General features: G+C 41.9%; 3 protein-coding genes and 6 non-coding genes across 10 annotated transcripts; 8 read left to right on the top strand and 1 right to left on the bottom strand.

Moving 5' to 3' along the window:
* Positions 1–759: 759 nt before the first annotated feature.
* Positions 760–837, top strand: LOC148644019 (small nucleolar RNA SNORD36). Its single transcript, XR_015928982.1, has one exon. It is a non-coding gene; the product is annotated as a small nucleolar RNA SNORD36 (small nucleolar RNA).
* A 306-nt stretch (positions 838–1,143) lies between these two features.
* rpl7a (ribosomal protein L7a) lies at positions 1,144–6,718 on the top strand (the record flags this gene model as incomplete). The annotated part of the gene is made up of 7 exons (XM_088615584.1): positions 1,144–1,294; positions 1,696–1,845; positions 2,285–2,425; positions 3,434–3,513; positions 3,822–3,952; positions 5,605–5,674; positions 5,904–6,718. Coding segments are annotated over 7 exons (828 nt in total), but the record flags the coding sequence as incomplete, so codon positions are not given.
* Positions 1,554–1,626, top strand: LOC148644018 (small nucleolar RNA SNORD24). Its single transcript, XR_015928983.1, has one exon. It is a non-coding gene; the product is annotated as a small nucleolar RNA SNORD24 (small nucleolar RNA).
* Positions 2,020–2,089, top strand: LOC148644017 (small nucleolar RNA SNORD24). The gene has a single exon (XR_015928984.1). It is a non-coding gene; the product is annotated as a small nucleolar RNA SNORD24 (small nucleolar RNA).
* LOC148644016 (small nucleolar RNA SNORD36) lies at positions 2,664–2,732 on the top strand. Its single transcript, XR_015928992.1, has one exon. It is a non-coding gene; the product is annotated as a small nucleolar RNA SNORD36 (small nucleolar RNA).
* LOC148644015 (small nucleolar RNA SNORD36) lies at positions 3,649–3,722 on the top strand. Its single transcript, XR_015928981.1, has one exon. It is a non-coding gene; the product is annotated as a small nucleolar RNA SNORD36 (small nucleolar RNA).
* On the top strand, positions 5,460–5,531 carry LOC148644014 (small nucleolar RNA SNORD36). The gene has a single exon (XR_015928993.1). It is a non-coding gene; the product is annotated as a small nucleolar RNA SNORD36 (small nucleolar RNA).
* On the bottom strand, positions 6,716–13,062 carry surf1 (SURF1 cytochrome c oxidase assembly factor). The gene is made up of 9 exons (XM_088615444.1): positions 12,899–13,062; positions 12,609–12,690; positions 11,801–11,928; positions 11,457–11,539; positions 10,671–10,862; positions 8,646–8,718; positions 8,072–8,234; positions 7,306–7,387; positions 6,716–6,941 (listed from the first exon to the last, which is right to left on the bottom strand). The coding sequence occupies exons 1-9, from the start codon at positions 12,959–12,961 to the stop codon at positions 6,875–6,877; spliced, it is 933 nt and encodes a 310-aa protein (XP_088471570.1). The 5' UTR covers positions 12,962–13,062; the 3' UTR covers positions 6,716–6,874.
* A 43-nt stretch (positions 13,063–13,105) lies between these two features.
* On the top strand, positions 13,106–17,418 carry surf6 (surfeit 6). Of its 2 annotated transcripts, none has more exons than XM_088615442.1 (5): positions 13,106–13,347; positions 13,734–13,829; positions 14,401–14,622; positions 15,073–15,158; positions 16,437–17,418. In XM_088615442.1, the coding sequence occupies exons 2-5, from the start codon at positions 13,736–13,738 to the stop codon at positions 17,127–17,129; spliced, it is 1,095 nt and encodes a 364-aa protein (XP_088471568.1). In that variant the 5' UTR covers positions 13,106–13,347; positions 13,734–13,735; the 3' UTR covers positions 17,130–17,418. The 2 variants fall into 2 exon arrangements, with proteins under 2 accessions (XP_088471568.1, XP_088471569.1); XM_088615443.1 differs by lacking the exon at positions 13,106–13,347 and adding an exon at positions 13,373–13,396.
* The last annotated feature ends 92 nt before the right edge of the window (positions 17,419–17,510 follow it).

Below are 17,510 nucleotides of genomic sequence, written 5' to 3'. Positions count from 1 at the left end.
CCCTTCTTCCTTTCTCTCTGATCCAACATGGTGAGTGTTCCGTCATCTTGAATCGGGGAGAACCATTGCTTTTTATATCTTATAACATCAGTTTACTTAAGCGTTAAATCATGCAGAATTTAAGACGAATGTGTTGTGTTCAAGTTCTCCTTTCCCTATAAGTGCATAGTTTTACGAAAAGTGCGATATACAATTCTATTATGTTTAACAGAATTTTGTGTGTTCCCCAATGAGCAGAAGCCCCCCTAAAAATTAGATAAATTGCAGTTCTGACAATTTTTCCGATTAGTAAAGACCAACAGAATCGATTACACCTGAAAATGCGATAGATGGAGAACTTTTTTGGGGGAAAGCATTTTTAATAACTTGGTATACTTGCTTTTGGGCCATGTCGATTAGCTTTTTAATAGTTGTTTTTTGTATTGTGGAGGATATGTGAAATCGTTTTGTGGTTGCTTTTAAGGGTTTTTAGTCGTAATTAGCTTTTTGGGGTCACTTTTTCGTGATTATTTGACCAAACAGGACTCTCGTTAGCAGTGACAAGACCAGGCCTTCACGTGTGGATGCGTTCAGGTTTCACATGTGTCCGATAAAAATCCACAGAAATACTGAAAAGCTGTGCGATCCTAACAGTTGATTTCATTTCTGAAACTGTGTATGTGGAGCTTTTTCCTAACGTGTGCAGATTTGTAGAAAGTGTGTTGGTCGTTATTGTCTAGTTACACCGCGGTAGAAGCATGACGGAAACGCTAATGGCTGATGCGATGATGTCTGAATTTCTTCACCTGAAACTTGAGTGTTGAGCAAAAAATCACGAGCTTTTTAACCCTGAGCACCAGCCGCGTTTCTACAGGTGACCCCACCATACAGGGCGGGAGTAGTGCTTTTACCGGGTCATAAGTGCTAGTGAACATTTCTCACTTGGCCTGTGGAGATCAAAACATTTTTAACTGGACAACGATGAGAGATATCCCAAACCCATAATACTGTGGTGGGACAGGGCCACATCGTGGGTCTCGAAAGTAAGGCGCTTTGATTCCGATCTTGAATGGAAGTTGAAGTCCGGAAAATAGTTTGACCAATACTGTCCTCAATATACAGACTGGTGTGGAGAATCTGCAGCTTTGTGTAGTCGCGGTCTGATTAAAGTGTGGCTCTCCTGTGTCCTCGCAGCCGAAGGGGAAGAAGGCTAAGGGTAAGAAGGTGGCACCTGCCCCTTCCGTGGCCAAGAAACAGGAGGCCAAGAAAGTGGTGAATCCCCTGTTCGAGAAGCGGCCCAAGAACTTTGGCATCGGTGAGTCTCGCCCCCCTTTGAAAATAGCATAATCCTTTCTGTCTGTTGGGCTGTCCTTGGTAAAAACTGAATTTAACTAGTCAGGCTGTGCTCTGGGGTTGTTTAGAGCACAATTCTGATGAATTGATAAGCTGGCTTAACCCATATGTCACCACTCCTGAGGTGTTCAGTTCTGAATTTTCTTTGGAGTTGATGGCACATGGTTTGAAGTTACAGTACCGGCACTCTCTTCATTGTCTCAGCCCTGTGGACGACCTTGTGCAGATGATGTAATGAATATTTGCTATCTTAGAAAGCAATGCCGACAACTTTCCACCAAGATCTCTGATGCACTTGTTCCCCCGTTGCGCTTTAATAAGCGGGTTTCGGTCAGTCTTAAATCGTCTTTCCCATCCGTACAGGTCAGGATATCCAGCCCAAGCGGGACCTCACGCGCTTCGTGAAATGGCCTCGCTACATCAGGCTGCAGCGTCAGCGGTCCATCTTGTACAAGCGTCTGAAGGTGCCACCCGCGATCAACCAGTTCACCCAGGCTTTGGACCGCCAGACGGGTACGTCCTCCGTGTCCACTCTGTGTGGCAGCCTGATTTTCATCCTTAATTCCAGGTGAACCTACTGTAAGACTGCCTTGCCATTGAAAGGGTAGCATAGCACCTATGAGCACATAACTATTGAATAAAAACAGATGCCGAGATTTAACTTGGGTAGTGTTTGCAGTCAGGCTGTGCAGGTGATGTGATAATATTTGCTATCAGAGTACTGCGTGCTGATATACCCACCAAGATCGCTGATGCACCCTGCCCTTCTCTCCAATGTCCATTGGTCTTACTGTGGCCAAAGGAATCCAACCTTATGTTTTAGTGTCATAACTTTAGCTTGCTTTGTACTGGTTATACACTGGAATTTGCTATTCTTGAAGCATAAAGTCTTCTACTTTAAGGTTGTCTTTAACGGTTCCAACAGCTGAGTGACCATTGCTGTGCATTTCAGCCACCCAGCTCTTCAAGCTGGCCCACAAATACAGGCCTGAGACCAAGCAGGAGAAGAAGCAGAGGCTGCTGGCAAGGGCTGAGCAGAAGGCTGCAGGCAAAGGAGACACCCCAACCAAGAGGCCCCCAGTTCTCAGAGCAGGTGAGGTTATGGACCTGCTGACCTTGTTTCGTTCTTCCAAGTCATGGGGGAAAAAGACAGTTAAACACCATCTATTTTCATAGGTGGTGTTTTTTTTAGTGGTATTCATGAAAAGGTTTTAGTGGCATTTTTGGAGGATTTCTAAATATACAATTCTGAATTTGTCTCTCGTGTGAGCTCACATAAACGTGAGGTAGATTTTGGTTTCTCTGTTGTATTAGTTGTTGGTTTTTGGCTGATGCAATGATGAAGATCTTGATCTGAAACCTAAATGTAGAGTCAATTGAGCTTTTTAACCCTGAGCATTGGCCAAAATTAAAAGGTTGTACATATTCTCACAGTAGTGATGGGCAGTATTACCAGTGATAAAACATTGCACTTCTCATACCTAGTTCTGGAAGAGCTGCTGTGAATGTACTACCATGGAAGGAAAAATGTTGTTACTGTGTGACAAAGTAGTGCAGTGCTATGTAAACTTCATTTAGGGTTATATGTCTTCAAAGTTCATGCCAAAGGAGGCAATGTCTTAAATTGTAGACATTTCTCATTGACATCTGGGATTAAACAATGGGTTTGCATATGTAAATTGCCTTTTTTGTTCCATATGTAGGTGAACTAAAGTGCTATTTCCTGTCATTTTAAATGACTGGTTAGATTAATGCACTTGTGTGTGTCATTTGTCATATTTGACTGGAGATACTCAAACAGAAACAGTATGGACAGACACTCCTTAGGAGTTGTTAAGCACCAGCCCAAGATGAATGTTACATATACCTACATGAATGTGTGACAAGATTCAGCTCATCTATCCTGTTAGGTAGCTGGTAGTTGATCCAAGGACCTCATCCAGGTTGTTTTGAAAGAAGCCACAGTACTGGCTTCCTACTTCACATTTAAGGGTTAACTATTGACAGCTTCTGGGTGCACAGCCATATTCCTTTTGTCGGGCCTTGGAGATTTGTTCAGATTTCTTAAGATTAGGAATTTGACAAGCTGTTGTCGTCACAGGTGTGAACACGGTCACAACTCTGGTGGAAAGCAAGAAGGCCCAGCTGGTTGTCATTGCTCATGATGTGGATCCTATTGAGGTAAAGAGTTTAAATAGCATTCAGGTTATTCATTAAATGTCGCTTTTTCAACCGTGCTCCTTTAAAGCAGCTCACAGATAAAGGGATAAGGGGTGTGTGCACCTGCAGCTCATGTTTCTAGAAAATGTTTGGCTGTTACAATGATGTTTTGAATTTCTTCACCTGATTCTCAATGAAGATTAAACACGAGCTTTTTAACCCTGAGTAACAGCCATAAAGTTTAGGGCTATTCCTGAAGTGTCTTACTTTTATCAAGCTACCTCAGAAGCGGTTTTCCTGTTAACCTTGACTGGGTTTGGGATTTGCAGCTGGTGGTGTTCCTGCCTGCGCTGTGCCGGAAGATGGGCGTCCCATACTGTATCGTCAAGGGCAAAGCCAGACTGGGTCGGCTGGTGCACAGGAAGACCTGCACCTGCATTGCCTTCACACAGATCAACCCGTAAGTATGGAACAAAAATGAATATCTGGGATTAAATAGTGGCTATGGTTTATTTCAGTGCTGGGATTTGACCGCACGATCGTTTTAGAGTGAAAATGAGGACAGTTTGTATCTATTCTATATTATCCCTACTAATCTGAAATCTTTGGTGTATTTTTTGCCTGGAATTCAAATACTAGTCCTTCATCTTGGCAGATTAACCAATGTGTGACTACTGTTAAAACTTTTGATTGGAGTGGTGGTGTGGTGTACAGGTAACTGCTTCTTTAACGCTCCAGGGTCATGGGTTCATTTCTGGCTTTTGGCATCTCGGTTAAACTTGCATTTTGTTTCCTTTGCCAGTTTCCTGATAGATTTGATGGACAGCTCTGTGAATTGGATCTCTGTGGCTCTGTGATAAACTACAAACCTGTTCACTGTCCTGTGCCCTTGTGTTTACAGAATAGGCTTTGATGTGTTTTCACATTCTGAGCTTCTCCTCAAAATGATGTTAGCTTCAGGTTTCTGCCTTTTGGGTTTAGAAGGAGTGGTGTATATTCCTGCAAGTTTGAAAGTTCTTACAGATTGAAAGGATATGGAGATGCACCCTTGGCTTCCAAAACATTGAGTTTAAAATAGGGAGTGAGGGGTTTTTCAATTTTTGGAAAAGTCATTCAGACTAGAGCAGATTGAAAACTTTGAGAAATGTACTTTTCTAATGATTGAAAGGTTATACTGGGGATTTGTGGTAGAATTTTTATTTCTGTGTATATGCTGGCACCTAGTTTAGACATGTTTTTGATGTACTTATTCATCAGTGCAGGCCTGAGAATGTAATTCACATAACATTTGGCCTTGAACCAGTCTTTTATTTTTATTTGTGCTGAGCAAAGGTTTGAGCTTTTTAATAAGGGTTGTCAGTTGATTCAGGTATTATTGCTGAATTCATTTTGGCTTGCTTAGTGGATGCTGATGAATCTGGCCGTGTACTAGACCGATATCTAATTCTGTGTTGATTAGCAATGTGTTACAGTATTTCTACAGTGATTTTTGTATTCCTCTTGGAATGAAGTGTTAGTTTACATTTATCAAAGCGATGAGTCAACTTTTAAATTCATACATCAACTTTATGTATCTATCTCGTGATTTATGGTGTGTTGCTTCAGCATGTTTTCCTTCGGGCGGGTAATAAATGCACCAACCATTTAATCCGGTTTAGATAACTGGAGCTTCATGACACTAAAGGAAGGTAGTTAACCTGAAATTCGGATTTGGCTACATGAGCACCATGGCAACGTATTTGATAGAGGAACTGCAAATGGTTACAATTTGAGATCTCCTGTTTGTGCTCTGAACAGTGATGTAACCCTAGTTTTAATTTGCTGTGACACTGAAGGGATTAAACGTTTTCTGTAATGAAGGTGATCATGATTGGCCTCAAATCAATTCAAAGACAATTCACAGGATATCAAAAATCTAAACAGTGCACAAAGGGTTCATGAGGGATCTGGGTACACGAATAACCTCCTGGCAATAATGTTTGAATTTCTTCAGCTGAAGCACCGTGTAGCTATATATGAGCTTTTTAACCCTGAGCAGGAGGTTTCAACTGTTTGAATTGGGGATTTGTGTACCTTTCTTTACGTGATCAGTAATCTATAATTCTTCTACAGTGAGGACAAGGGTGCCCTGGCTAAGCTGGTGGAAGCTGTCAAGACTAACTACAATGACAGATATGAGGAGGTAAGACTGGATTTTGGTTGTTTGTTAAAGCAGAACTATATAACATTCCATCTGAAAAAGAAATTCTAATGCAAGTCATTCCCTGTGTTCTGATCCACTTTTTGTCTGGTTCATTTAACATCTCGGGCATCTCTGCGGGGCCTGTTTTCATTTTGAATTGAAGAAAAGGTTATTTCTTCACTCTTCTTCTCTCTCGCCAGACTGACCGACAAAGTTGTTTCTCTTGCAGATCCGCCGTCACTGGGGAGGCGGTATCATGGGCCCCAAGTCCACCGCTCGCATCGCCAAGCTTGAGAAGGCTAAAGCCAAGGAACTGGCCACCAAGCTTGGTTAAATACACAATGCTTGAGGTTCCCTGTTGTGTATATAAAATAAAACTCTGGGAAAAAAATCTGCTTGCTTCAGCCTTATTGAAAATTCATGATGTACAAATGACATGTAGTGTCTAATCAAATGCTTAACCATATGTCAGGATTCATTAAGGATGTATGAACCTTGTTTGCCAACTATTATACCGATGCCAATGCAAAATTAGTACCTTAATGTCAGTCACCTGCTTTCTTTGCCCAAGAAATAATTATCCACTCAGTGGTTCTCGGCTCCTTTTTTCACCTTTCAGTGACTTAATTATATAGACTCGGATCATCTTTGCATATCATCCTAAAACTTAATTTTAGTTTTTAATATTGACTGCAGCCTTTATAATAGTCAATTCTGTTTCTCTGAATTCAAGATAGTTCTCTGACATGGTGCAGTTTTACATTCCTTGTGGAGTATTAATTTGAATCCAGGTTTATACAGACACTATCTTAATTAAAAACATACTTGGAGAAATGTTACATGTATCAAGGTGTAGCAAGTGCTTTGTTCTTAATTTTGTCATTTTAGTCTGAGATGAGGTCCCCAAAAAGCATTCAGCTGTGAAAGGCAACACAAAGGTGTACACTATTATAGTACGGTGGTGTTTTAATTTCTTCTGAAGGCCGGATTGTGGCCTGCAAGGACCAAATGCAGATGCCAATAAAAAATGAAGGCAGTTCATAATCTTTTGATGCTAATTTTATTTGAAAGAATTCTGAAAAACTTGGAACAGATATTGTAGATAACTACATTCAAGATATGACCATGTATAAATGAACAGTTTTCTGACCAAAAGAATGCAGAATGAGAGTATGACATCCATCCAGGTGTTTCCAAATCTTACAGTGGTACTCTTCTGATGAATTTGCTATACCACATGTAAGACGTAGCTATGCAAAGACCATACCTAGCAAGGAAAGAAGACCTTTTACTTGTAAATATTTTCAGATATTAGTGTTCCAAGCCACTTGGGTTGTCCACAAGTTGTTTGAATTATTAGGTAAGGTATTCAGACATTTTTGATACATGAAAAGATAACTTGGCAGGTTGTATTATTGAATAGTGTGGGCTGCTGTTGTCTTTTCCATTTAATCAACACATGATGTTTAATCTAGCATTACTGAACAGCCTCTGGGCATTAAATCGGATTCTTTCTTGGACCTTGACCCCAGTCCTTCATTTCCAGAACTGTATCATTTTAAGGCCATAATTGCTTTTACCTTTGTCCACCTGTAAAATTGAACGCTTGCAGCCTTCCCAGCTGTCCTTACCATGTAATGATGTACTGCATGTGCTCATTCCTCAAGGTGACTCGAGTCTGCCCTCCAATAGGTCCTCCTGGGACTGTGCTGACTGTGAGATACAGAAGTATAGCTTTAGCAGACACTGTAAAACCACTGTTAACACAACTGCCTATTACAACTATCCAATTACTAAGTACACAAAGACAGATGAGCAAAATGGACAGTGTTGAAATATTCCATGACATTTGAAGATAAGAGAGCTGCCCAGGAAGTGAGATAATATAATTTCTTATTTTTGTATTTTTTTGCAAACTATGCAGTCTAGTGGCTTGACATAGGCTTTGTGCTCAAATATATATAAAGATGCTGTCTGTCCTTGGTCAGTAAGATAAGGGGCATGTATTTGGTAAGCTGGCTATACGCCCAGAACATGAAAAGAACTGTTGTCTAGTTTGCAACTTAGATATAATTAATTGGCATATGTTGCTGTCTTATCATTTGTTTAGAATATGTCATTGTAACTCTTTGTTTTTTAAGGTATAAAGGACCATCTTCAGCTACTTATTTTTTAAGTCTGGTGGTTGCAAGCCGGACTTCCATATGCATATGAATAAAGAGACTTCTGCTTCACAGACACCTGAACTTTGTAATTTGTTTGACACTACAAATTTAACAAATAAACATCCTTGCATTCGACCATGTAATAGGACGATGATTTTTTTCCAAAAGCCCTACATTATAAAAAGACATAAACAAAGCAGATTCTATCCCTCTAGTATTTATGAGACCTCACCAAAGTCGGCATCAATGAAAATGGGCTCTGTCCCAGCGACTTCAGCCATGGCCTCTATGTCACGGTAATGCCAGCGGTTCCCATCAATATCATTGTGAGGAATAAAGGGTTTGCGAGGCTCAGTCAGTCTCACCACACCAACCAGCTCCACCTCCGTGTCAATCTACAGACAACAGAACAGCCTGAACAGGAGAGAGACAGAATTCCAAAAGAGCATGTCGCTCTTAAAGAGCTTGAAACGCTTAAACCACTGCAGTGACTGGAAGAACATACTGATCAAAATCCGTGTAAAAAAACTTTAATCTGACGAATTTTAAGATTGGATTACTCTGCTAACCATGTAAAACTGAAGCATTTTTGTTCAGTAACATGCTGTAAAACGCCACACTTCTTAACAAAAAAGAACCTGCAACTTTAAATTAAATCACTTTTCTGCACCACCTTCAACATTTTTTGTAGGAACAAGGTGATTTCATTTAAAACTATTTCTTATTCTTGATTTGGAATATTTTCTAATCCTTAAAATCGGTTTATTCCAATGTTTCTAAAATGGGCCACAGTGCTGAACTCATACCTGTCCTTTCGGCCGTGTTTCTGGATTAATCTTCTGTCTGGGGACATAGCCTCTGTTCACAAGGATTGTGATTCTAGGAAAAAAAAAACAACATGACCAACCCAACACCTAACTCAAAAGGCTATTTTGAATGTTTTTAATTCTAATTCAAACAATGTCATCACATTGGTGCACCATTTTGGAACAACTGTCAACACATCAGACTAGTTTCAAATCGGCTGTTTTACTGCCATTCCATCTTCTGACTGATTAAATATGTATTGCGTTTGCAGCATACATATTTCATTTCTGCAATGACGTGCTAGTGCATATTTTAAAAAGTATTCAGATTTGGAATTGGTATCAACCCTGCACCGATTTCTGAGAGTCAGGGGTCCCCCACATTCAGGTATGCTGCCTGAAGTATAACTGTGGTTTCTCTGCAAAATTGAAAACATTAACTCTTGTTTGATACATCGTCATTCTTAGCAAGAAATAAGGGTAGTTTGAGGAGAGACTTTGTATGCTGAAGCTGCTCGATACAATATGCTTGAAGGAGGGCATTTCTGAAGCTCCCTGACTAGCGTAGGACATAGTGTAGAATCCAGCAATCCACAAGTCTAGATAAGTTATTAAATAAATTAAAGGAATCAATTAGGAGGCCAGCAGACCAGAAATGGGCAACACTGGCCTAAGTGAACTGTAACATTGTATAGTGCACTATTAAAAACAGGGTATCTTGCACACCAAAATGCATACAGTATTTAGTGGTATGTATTCCTTACCACCCTAACAGACCATTATTAAAACGACTCCATTTTACAGGACAATCCCTCCATCGGTACCCTTTTTTCCCCGACCACCCAATTATCTCTTATCGCCAACCACCCAATCTACGTAAACTTCTTGTTCACCTTCCCCTTTAACAGAGCTCGCTGCATCACCTGCAAGTACATATCTAACAACACGCTCATTCAGGGCCCCTCAGGACAATTCCGGATCACCCCGGCGACCTCTTGTACCTCCAGCAACCTCATTTACTGTATCTCTTGCAGGAAATGCCCAGCTAGCTACGTTGGGGAAACCGGAAGGAGACCAAGAGACCGCTTCAGAGAACATGTTATGGCTGTGAAGATGACAGATTTCTCCAAGCCCATGGTTTCTCATTTCACCTCAGACGGTCATGATCACACTGATCTCTCTGTCTCCATTCTCAAAGGAGGGTTTCTCAACTCCCACAGCAGGGAGAGCTCCCACAGCAGCAGAGCTGGAACTAGGTTCACACCATCCCCATCAACCCCACCATCAACCAATGACAGACTTATTTTCGTGTAATCTTCTTTATTCTCATGCAGGTTTTGACTTCACACCTTTCTCCACCCCTCTCCACTTTGCACTTCCTGAGTGGCCTCTCCCCTCTCCCTCCTCCTCCACTTTTCCAGCTTTCGTTCTCCTGTGCTGTTTAATCTTAATAATGTTTCTTTATTAGCCCTATACAATTTCTTGCATTAGGAATTCGTCTTTTCGCATACCCCAGCTTTTTTTCTCCAAGGAGACACAGACACACAGACAGGGAGAGGAGCTTGGGGTCAGAGCGCAGGGTCTGCCATTGTACGGCGCCCCTGGAGCAGTTGGGGTTAAGGGCCTTGCTCAGGGGCCCAACGGAGTAGGATTCCTCTGCCGGCCGCGGGATTTGAACCGGCAGCCTTCCAGTCACAGACGCAGATCCTTAGCCACAGAGCCACCGCTCCGCCCTAATCTTTGCCGTCTACCCTGTCTTTCTCACACCTGAAGAAGGCTCCACAGCCGAAATGTTGGGTTTCCTTTCATTTCTTTTCAGCAGGGAATAAACCCTTTGCAGCCTGCGCAAGCTGACGCAGCTCCCTACTTGAACTACAGTATTTATATACGAACAGTCGTTGAGAGGAAAACTACTCCATTAAGCTTCAGAAATGCCCTCCTTCAAGCATATTGTATCCATATTGTATCTTCTCCATGCTCATTCATTAGAAGGATGTTTTCAGCAGACGAATCGGCGCTATATACCCCAGGTCGGTGCAGTGGAAGGGTGTAATGACGTTGGCTCCGCTCCCTCCACTCGACATGATCCTGCCGGCCTCCTGGGCCTCGCGCTCGGGGTCCACGGGGGAGCGCGGCAGCACGTACAGCTCCCGCGAGTGGTCGAAGCGGCCGCGCGCCTTCACCCGCTGGTACTCCAGGGCCTTCAGCTCCAGGGGGCTGGGGAGACACGCACGCGCAGAGGCGATCGGTGAATACGCAACCCCAGTGTCGAACACCGGCTCCGAGTGCCCCCATCACTATACTGGGGCATTAGGACCTACATAGACCACAGGGTGAACGCCCCCTGCTGGCCCCACTAACACCTCTTCCAGCAGCAGCCTTTGCTTTCCCAGGAGGTCTCCCATCCAGGTACTGTCCAGGCTCACACCTGCTGAGCTTCAGTGGGCTGCCAACTGTGATTTGCAGGGTGATATGGCTGCTGGCTATAAAGCGTTTGATATGTGGACTGCAGCTTGTATAACTGCTTTAATGTTGGACCTACAGAGCTCACAAGTATGTACGAAGTGATGAAATTTGATCTTACGAACCAATGTTCGTAATATCCTAGCTAAGTAACAGCGGGGTGGCAGTCCTGGCCCTAGAGGGCAGTTGAGTCTGTCCAAAGCAGCAGCACCTAAAGAGGTCAGAAAAGCTGTTAACTGGTCCCACTGATCTGTTAAGAGCTGGGGGGGGGGAATGAACACCCGCAGACACACCGACTCTCCAGGCCTAGTGTTGTTAGTGCTCGTAGCAGCATTCTCCACCACTTACTCCAGAGGGAGGTCAATCGGCTCTGCAGCAGTCCGGCTCTGCAGGTCCTCGATCAGTTTTAGTTTCCATTTCCTCCGCTGAACCTGAAGGAAAAATAAAAAAAAGATCTCTTCCCATGTTCTCCTTCATTAATGACACGCGGTGCACCATTCTCAGATCCGCAAATCAGGAAACTGGTAGAGATATGCAAAGGTGAACTGTACTACAGTTGAAACGGTCAACTAGCTTTTGGCAGTGTGTCATTGCTATGATTTAGGATTATGTACTGTAGGTGCAAAACTACAATTCAAAATCTAATGATAGGTATGAGTGTGGCGTATAGCTTTCTGAAAATGTCGGTATACCTGCCATGTTCCCAGGCCAAAGGTGGTGGCTGGAATCAGCAGAAGGAACCATTTGAGTAAGGTGTCGTTTCCCTTCTCTGTCTCAGCCGCTGTGGGGCTGGACTGTGAGTACGGTCGGACGTTCCTCCCTAATGACAGAAACAAGAGCAGCGGGTACTTCTAAAACAGACACTGAGCCTGGATACAGCCTGACCATGAAACTAAATTCTGGTCATAAACATCAGTTCAAACAAAGACTTTTAATCCCAAAACACAGGCATACAAGAACATTCACCAAATGTACAAAATGTAAGTCCAAACAAATCAATGTTGAGTATGGAAATCAGATTATAACACCACCTGAAAACCTGGGTTACTTCCTGTTGTTTAGTTAAAAGTACTTGTTTGGAAACCATCACCTATTCATTTTCAGTAAGTTCGTGCTCCTGAGGGTCACAGCTAGGTGGAGCTTATCCGGGAGGCTCCTCCGCAGTTTCTACAATTTGGAGTCGTTAAACAAATCCACCCAGCATATCTGTGGAAGGTGGAAGGGAACTTGCAAATAGGAGCACAACGTGCAAAATTCCACACAGACAGTCTCTCAAGGTCAGAACTGAACCCAGTACTATACTTTGGGTAGTGTACTTAAGGCCACCTCAAACCCAACAGCAGAATCTCGTGCTGATTACCTAAGCCCTGACACCCCTTGGAGAAACATCAAATTCGCCTCTTCTTTACCATTTCAAATTGTACAGCATGTAAATGCTCAAACAGACACGGCTTTTAAGGAACTTTCCCCTTCCTGATAGGAACAAGAAAGAAACCTTACCCTCACAATTCCTTAAATTAAGAAGCGTGGAAAAACCGAAGCGTCGTCCACAAACCGTCCCTTTGGCGCATAAGTGATGGGTCTGAAACAACATTCAAAAGCGCACGACATCACCCTTCGTCTCTTATAAAATAAGAGGACAGGCTCGCCTTTGCTCACTCTAGTCGTGAAAAACAGTAATACTTTGTAAAAAAAAAAATTGCATAACGTACGTGTAAACAGAGACCACATTACAATGTCGCTCAAATTTATATCATTTAATTTTATGCAAAACTAGCGTAACTACTTACATTGTTTCTTAAAATCATCAGAGCTCTGGTAGAAGACATTAAGACTAATTTGATCCTACTCATTTTGGCGAAAGGCAAACTACAGTACAAACTATATCTGAAGACACATTTGTACGGCCACAAGGTTGTTTTCCAGGGACTGGTGATACAGTAACTACTTCCGACAGCAGAGCATAGCTCCTCCTCATCCGTCTCTAGCTCGAAGCGGAATTCGATCTGTATCAATCAAGTCCAGCATGGTTAATCACGGCTCTAAAAGTGGCAGACTTATGTTTAGCTAATCTGTTGTACGTTATCATTAGTTAAAAAAAAAACAAGCCGAAGGGGAACAGAGGAAAAAAACGTTTTCTGTTTCTCCAGCCTTGTGTTTGCTCGATGATGGCGTGCTTCGATTGCTTACGTCTTGCCATGTGGGTCCTTTAACAGAAGATCGCTTGTACTACACGCAGGTATTGGGAACTGTGTAAACTGCTTGATAACTGTTATTATTACAAGAAGGTAACATGCTCGACTGATATTTATTATTAACTAATTTTTCCGATCGAAGATATGTTTTGGAGATCGAGTTGGTAGCCCCAGTTACACAAGTCTAGCATTTCAGTTGAGCTTCACTTTATGATACACGTGTATTGAGTGGTAAGCGTTCTCAGGTTTTCTGAAACACTTTTAAACATAGTTGCTAGAAATACAAGAGTACTTCAGTAAAACAAAGAACTTTAACATAATGCGATTAATTAACACATTATTATCTTATTATACGAAATGTTGAGCCTATCAACGCCTTTCATGTGTAAAATGAGTTCTAAATCTTGCTTGTCTTTCTGGCTTTTTAAAGAAATGGCGAGTCTTGTTTCAAAGGACGCATACCTTCAAAAACTAGCAAGTAAAGTGTGTGCAACGCAGAATCAAGAACCGCGAAAACGACCTTTTGGTAATATTTCAGTTTTTCTTTTCTTTTCCACATTAGGAGACCATTATAATTATAGACATTATTCGTGTTTTCATTATAAGGGCAGAGGTTAACGGTTGTGTGTTTATGAGACAAGCTGCCCAGCTACATTGTTGTAAATCCTTGGTACGTCAAGGATCATCTGGATGAAATTCTCCGACCAATTAGCTACTAGCAACCAAGCTAGATAGACTGGACGGCCTCATTATAACATTTTTTTTATGATTGACTACTTGTCAGATTTCATGGCAGTCTATTATATATTATAGTGTATTTATCAGTACATGAACACGAGTCTCATCTCAGTGTGGTATTTTGTCATAACTAAAGCAATTTGAAAACACAACAGATATCAGATGGATGTCACAAGGAGATTGTTCCATTCTCCGCAGTATATAAATTAGATTGTTTTTTTTAGGTTATTGCACTGTTACATGGAGTATATATCCTACGTTCTAATTTTGATACACACTTCAGTAAGAAACATCTTGTTTTGCTGTTTTAAGTTCACGATTAGCCAAATGTAACCAACATTATTATTAAAACACCCTAGTTCCATACAGGAGCCGGGAGGCAGATCAGCCAAAGAAGAAAAAAAAGGAGAAACCGAATGGAAAAAAGACTTCAGAAGCCAAGCAAAGGAAGCCTGTAGTGAACACCACAAAGAAAGGATCTTCTCAGCCAGCATCCAGCAAAGCTCAGACCACTGTGCTTGATGGCACCAGTGGGACAGTTCTGAATGGGACAGCTGTCAAGACAGCACAGGCACCCAAAGGTGAGAATTAAAATATTGTATGAAGTCATTTGAAAGCTCTTGCTTTGACAGCTTTCAAATAACAACAGTGTAATTTAGTAGCACCAAAGACATGATTGACAGTTTTGGATGTTGATGCTATGTTATAGCTTTGTTAGGTTTATTTTTTGTTATTTTGGTCGGGAACCTCAAACCTCTCAAAAGTTGGAAAATATTGTTTAGTGTCCACTCACTTAATTTTGTCTCTGGTCCAACTTGCTTTTAGTTATTGTATTTTTATAAATCTTATGTAAAAGTATGAACATGTTTTTTTCAGACCGTCAGTTTGACAGTGTGCTGTTGTTTACACAGCTTTTGTGATTCATATTTTATCCATTGTTGTTTTGTATTTTATGTAATTCAAGTGAAAACAATCCTAAAATTGTTTAGGCAGGTGGTACTAGTCTTGAAGGTGTTGCGTTTCCTTTACAGATGCAAAGACTGCCACTGACTCCTTTTTTGCTGTGGATATTTTGCGTCAGAGACTGCATGAAAAGATTGAAGAGTCCCGTGGCAATGTATGTATATTTCAGCTAGGGATGTTCCCATATTTAAAGAGAATAATTTGTTTAATTGAAAATGTTGAATGCAGCAGTTTTAGATGCCTAAGGTTTCACTGTTCTGTTATCTGTAGTTACTGTAGTGTCAAACAAATGACAAAGTTTAGGTGTCTGTGAAGCAGAAGTCCTTTATTCATATGCATATGGAAGTCCGGCTTGCAACCACCAGACTTAAAAAATAAGTAGCTGAAGATGGTCCTTTATACCTTAAAACACAAAGAGTTACAATGACATATTCTAAACAAACGATAAGACAGCAACACCTGCCAATTAATTATATCTAAGTTGCAGACTAGACAATAGTTAGTTATTTTCATATTCTGGGCATACAGCCAGCTTACCAAATACATGCCCTTATCTTACTGACCAAGGACAGGCAGCATCTTAATATACATTTGAGCACAAAGCCTACGTCAAGCCACTAGACTGCATAGTTTGCAAAAACATACAAAAACAAGAAAATGACATGATTATTTCACTTCCCGGGCATCTCTCTTATCTCTTAATTTTTCATTACTCTGTAGTACTCTTAGATTTTACTTTCTTTATAAATCCTGAACCATGATAATAAACACACCCAGACAGCTTGGAATCTGATTGTTTTAGGATTTTGCTTATCCCTAGACCCTAAAGATCTGGAACAACTAAACTGAATGAAACAAGCAATTTTTGTAAAGTGATATAGAGATCATTTGGAAAAAGGATACTGAGGACTTTTCAATCTTCTAGAGTTTCATTAATGGACCAGATTACTTGTTTAATTGATCAGTAATGTTTAAGTGGTTTTAATCTTTTATAGAAAATCATGAGTCGGGTTAGAAATGAGACCAACAGGATTGGAGCTTGGAGTAGGGTAGATTGGGGTTCAGGATCAGGAATGGAGACACTTGTTCTACACATCGCCCTTTCTGGAGGTGTGAGACATGCCAGATTGTGCAGAAGACTAAAACAAAATTTAAACAAATTGAGCACAAGCACGTAAGCTACATTCTTTCATCAAACCCAGGCATTTAAGTTTAAAAGAAGTGTGTCTTTTTTCATGTCTTTTCAATTTTACTGCAAAACGAAAATAAATGTACAATGAGAGGGATTCAACTGTAGAGTTAAGAGATATCTGAGGTTTAAAGAACTGAATTACTTCAGTGATTTTTGCTAAGGGGTGTGAGAAAAGAATTTGAGAATCAAAGGGGTGCAGGCGGCAGTAAGGAGGGGTAATCGCTGCCTTATGTCTTTCAGGGAAGTTCCAAGGGGCTGTCAGCTGAAGACTTGGCAAAGAAACGTGCACGAAGAAAGCAGGAGAGGGAGCGCAAGAAGAGGAAGAGGAAAGAGATAAGGATGAAGAAGCTCGCAGAGAAAACCGGAGAAGGTGAGACAGCTGAGGAGTCCAAGGGCGATGGGGCGAAAGTCGAGAATCCAGGTGGCACCGGAGGAAGAGGAGGAGCGGAGACCTCAATAGTCTTCAACAAGGTGGACCTGAGCGGGGAGTACGTGAGCAAAGCCCAGCAGAAGAAGGAGAAGAGGAAGAAGATCAAGGGCAACGTGACGCCGCTGACGGGGAAGAACTACAAGCAGCTCCTGGACCGCGTGGAGGCCCGGAAGGCAAAAGTGGAGGAGCTGCGGAGCAAAGACGAGGAGAAGGCCAAGGAGCTGGAGGAGAAGATCAAGTGGACCAACGTGCTGTACAAGGCCGAGGGCCTGAAGATCAAGGACAACGAGGAGCTCCTGCGCCGCTCCCTCAAGCGGAAGGAGAAAATGCGCGCCCAGAAGAAGAGGCGGTGGGAGCAGCGCAGCGAGAACGTGCTGGAGAAGATGCAGAACCGCCAGGACAAACGGCGCAAGAACATCCAGAAGAAGAAGCAAAGCAAAGCGGAGAAACGCAAGGACCGAGCCCGCAAAAAGGGCCGGATCCTACCAGAGGACCTGAAGTAGGCCCAACGGGAATGTGAACGAAGCACAGTATTATCGTTCTGGGCCAGCTCAGTCCCCCCCCTTATCAAATGTGGTTTTCATTTGTTTCCACGTCCTGTGGGAATTGTCATTCACTGCCGCTGTGTGGTGGTCTCCTCTGAAGGTGGCAGCTCACTCCCACTGATTCATAGCAAACCCCCATACCACAGTTGTGTACATCTACTGTTTCAACATGTACAGTACAGGAGTGAGAAGACTCGTTTTTTAAAAAAAAAAATGTGAATAGGCTAATAAAAAAATGATAACAACACTTTGGGAAATTTTATTTCCTTCATGTTGCGAGAAGATTGTTTTTGTCATCTGTAGTTGTCTTATGAGACTGAGGTGTTAATACCAGTAGAT

This window comes from Lepisosteus platostomus, chromosome 21 (assembly GCF_059453375.1).
Source record: "Lepisosteus platostomus isolate fLepPlt1 chromosome 21, fLepPlt1.hap1, whole genome shotgun sequence".
In the NCBI taxonomy this organism is placed as follows: Eukaryota; Metazoa; Chordata; class Actinopteri; order Semionotiformes; family Lepisosteidae; genus Lepisosteus; species Lepisosteus platostomus.
This window is presented reverse-complemented; position numbering and strand designations above follow the sequence as displayed.

Excerpts from the sequence above, each read along its gene's own strand:
- surf1 (XM_088615444.1), bottom strand. The coding sequence starts at position 12,961 with ATGAGTAGGATCAAATTAGTCTTAATGTCTTCTACCAGAGCTCTGATG. Across the intron at positions 11,540-11,800 it reads TTGGCCTGGGAACATGGCAG|GTTCAGCGGAGGAAATGGAA; the intron begins GTATACCGACAT and ends TTTTTCCTTCAG. Across the intron at positions 7,388-8,071 it reads TTTCATTGATGCCGACTTTG|TCAGCACAGTCCCAGGAGGA; the intron begins GTGAGGTCTCAT and ends TGTATCTCACAG.
- surf6 (XM_088615442.1), top strand. The coding sequence starts at position 13,736 with ATGGCGAGTCTTGTTTCAAAGGACGCATACCTTCAAAAACTAGCAAGT. Across the intron at positions 13,830-14,400 it reads ACCGCGAAAACGACCTTTTG|TTCCATACAGGAGCCGGGAG; the intron begins GTAATATTTCAG and ends AAAACACCCTAG. Across the intron at positions 15,159-16,436 it reads TTGAAGAGTCCCGTGGCAAT|GGAAGTTCCAAGGGGCTGTC; the intron begins GTATGTATATTT and ends TATGTCTTTCAG.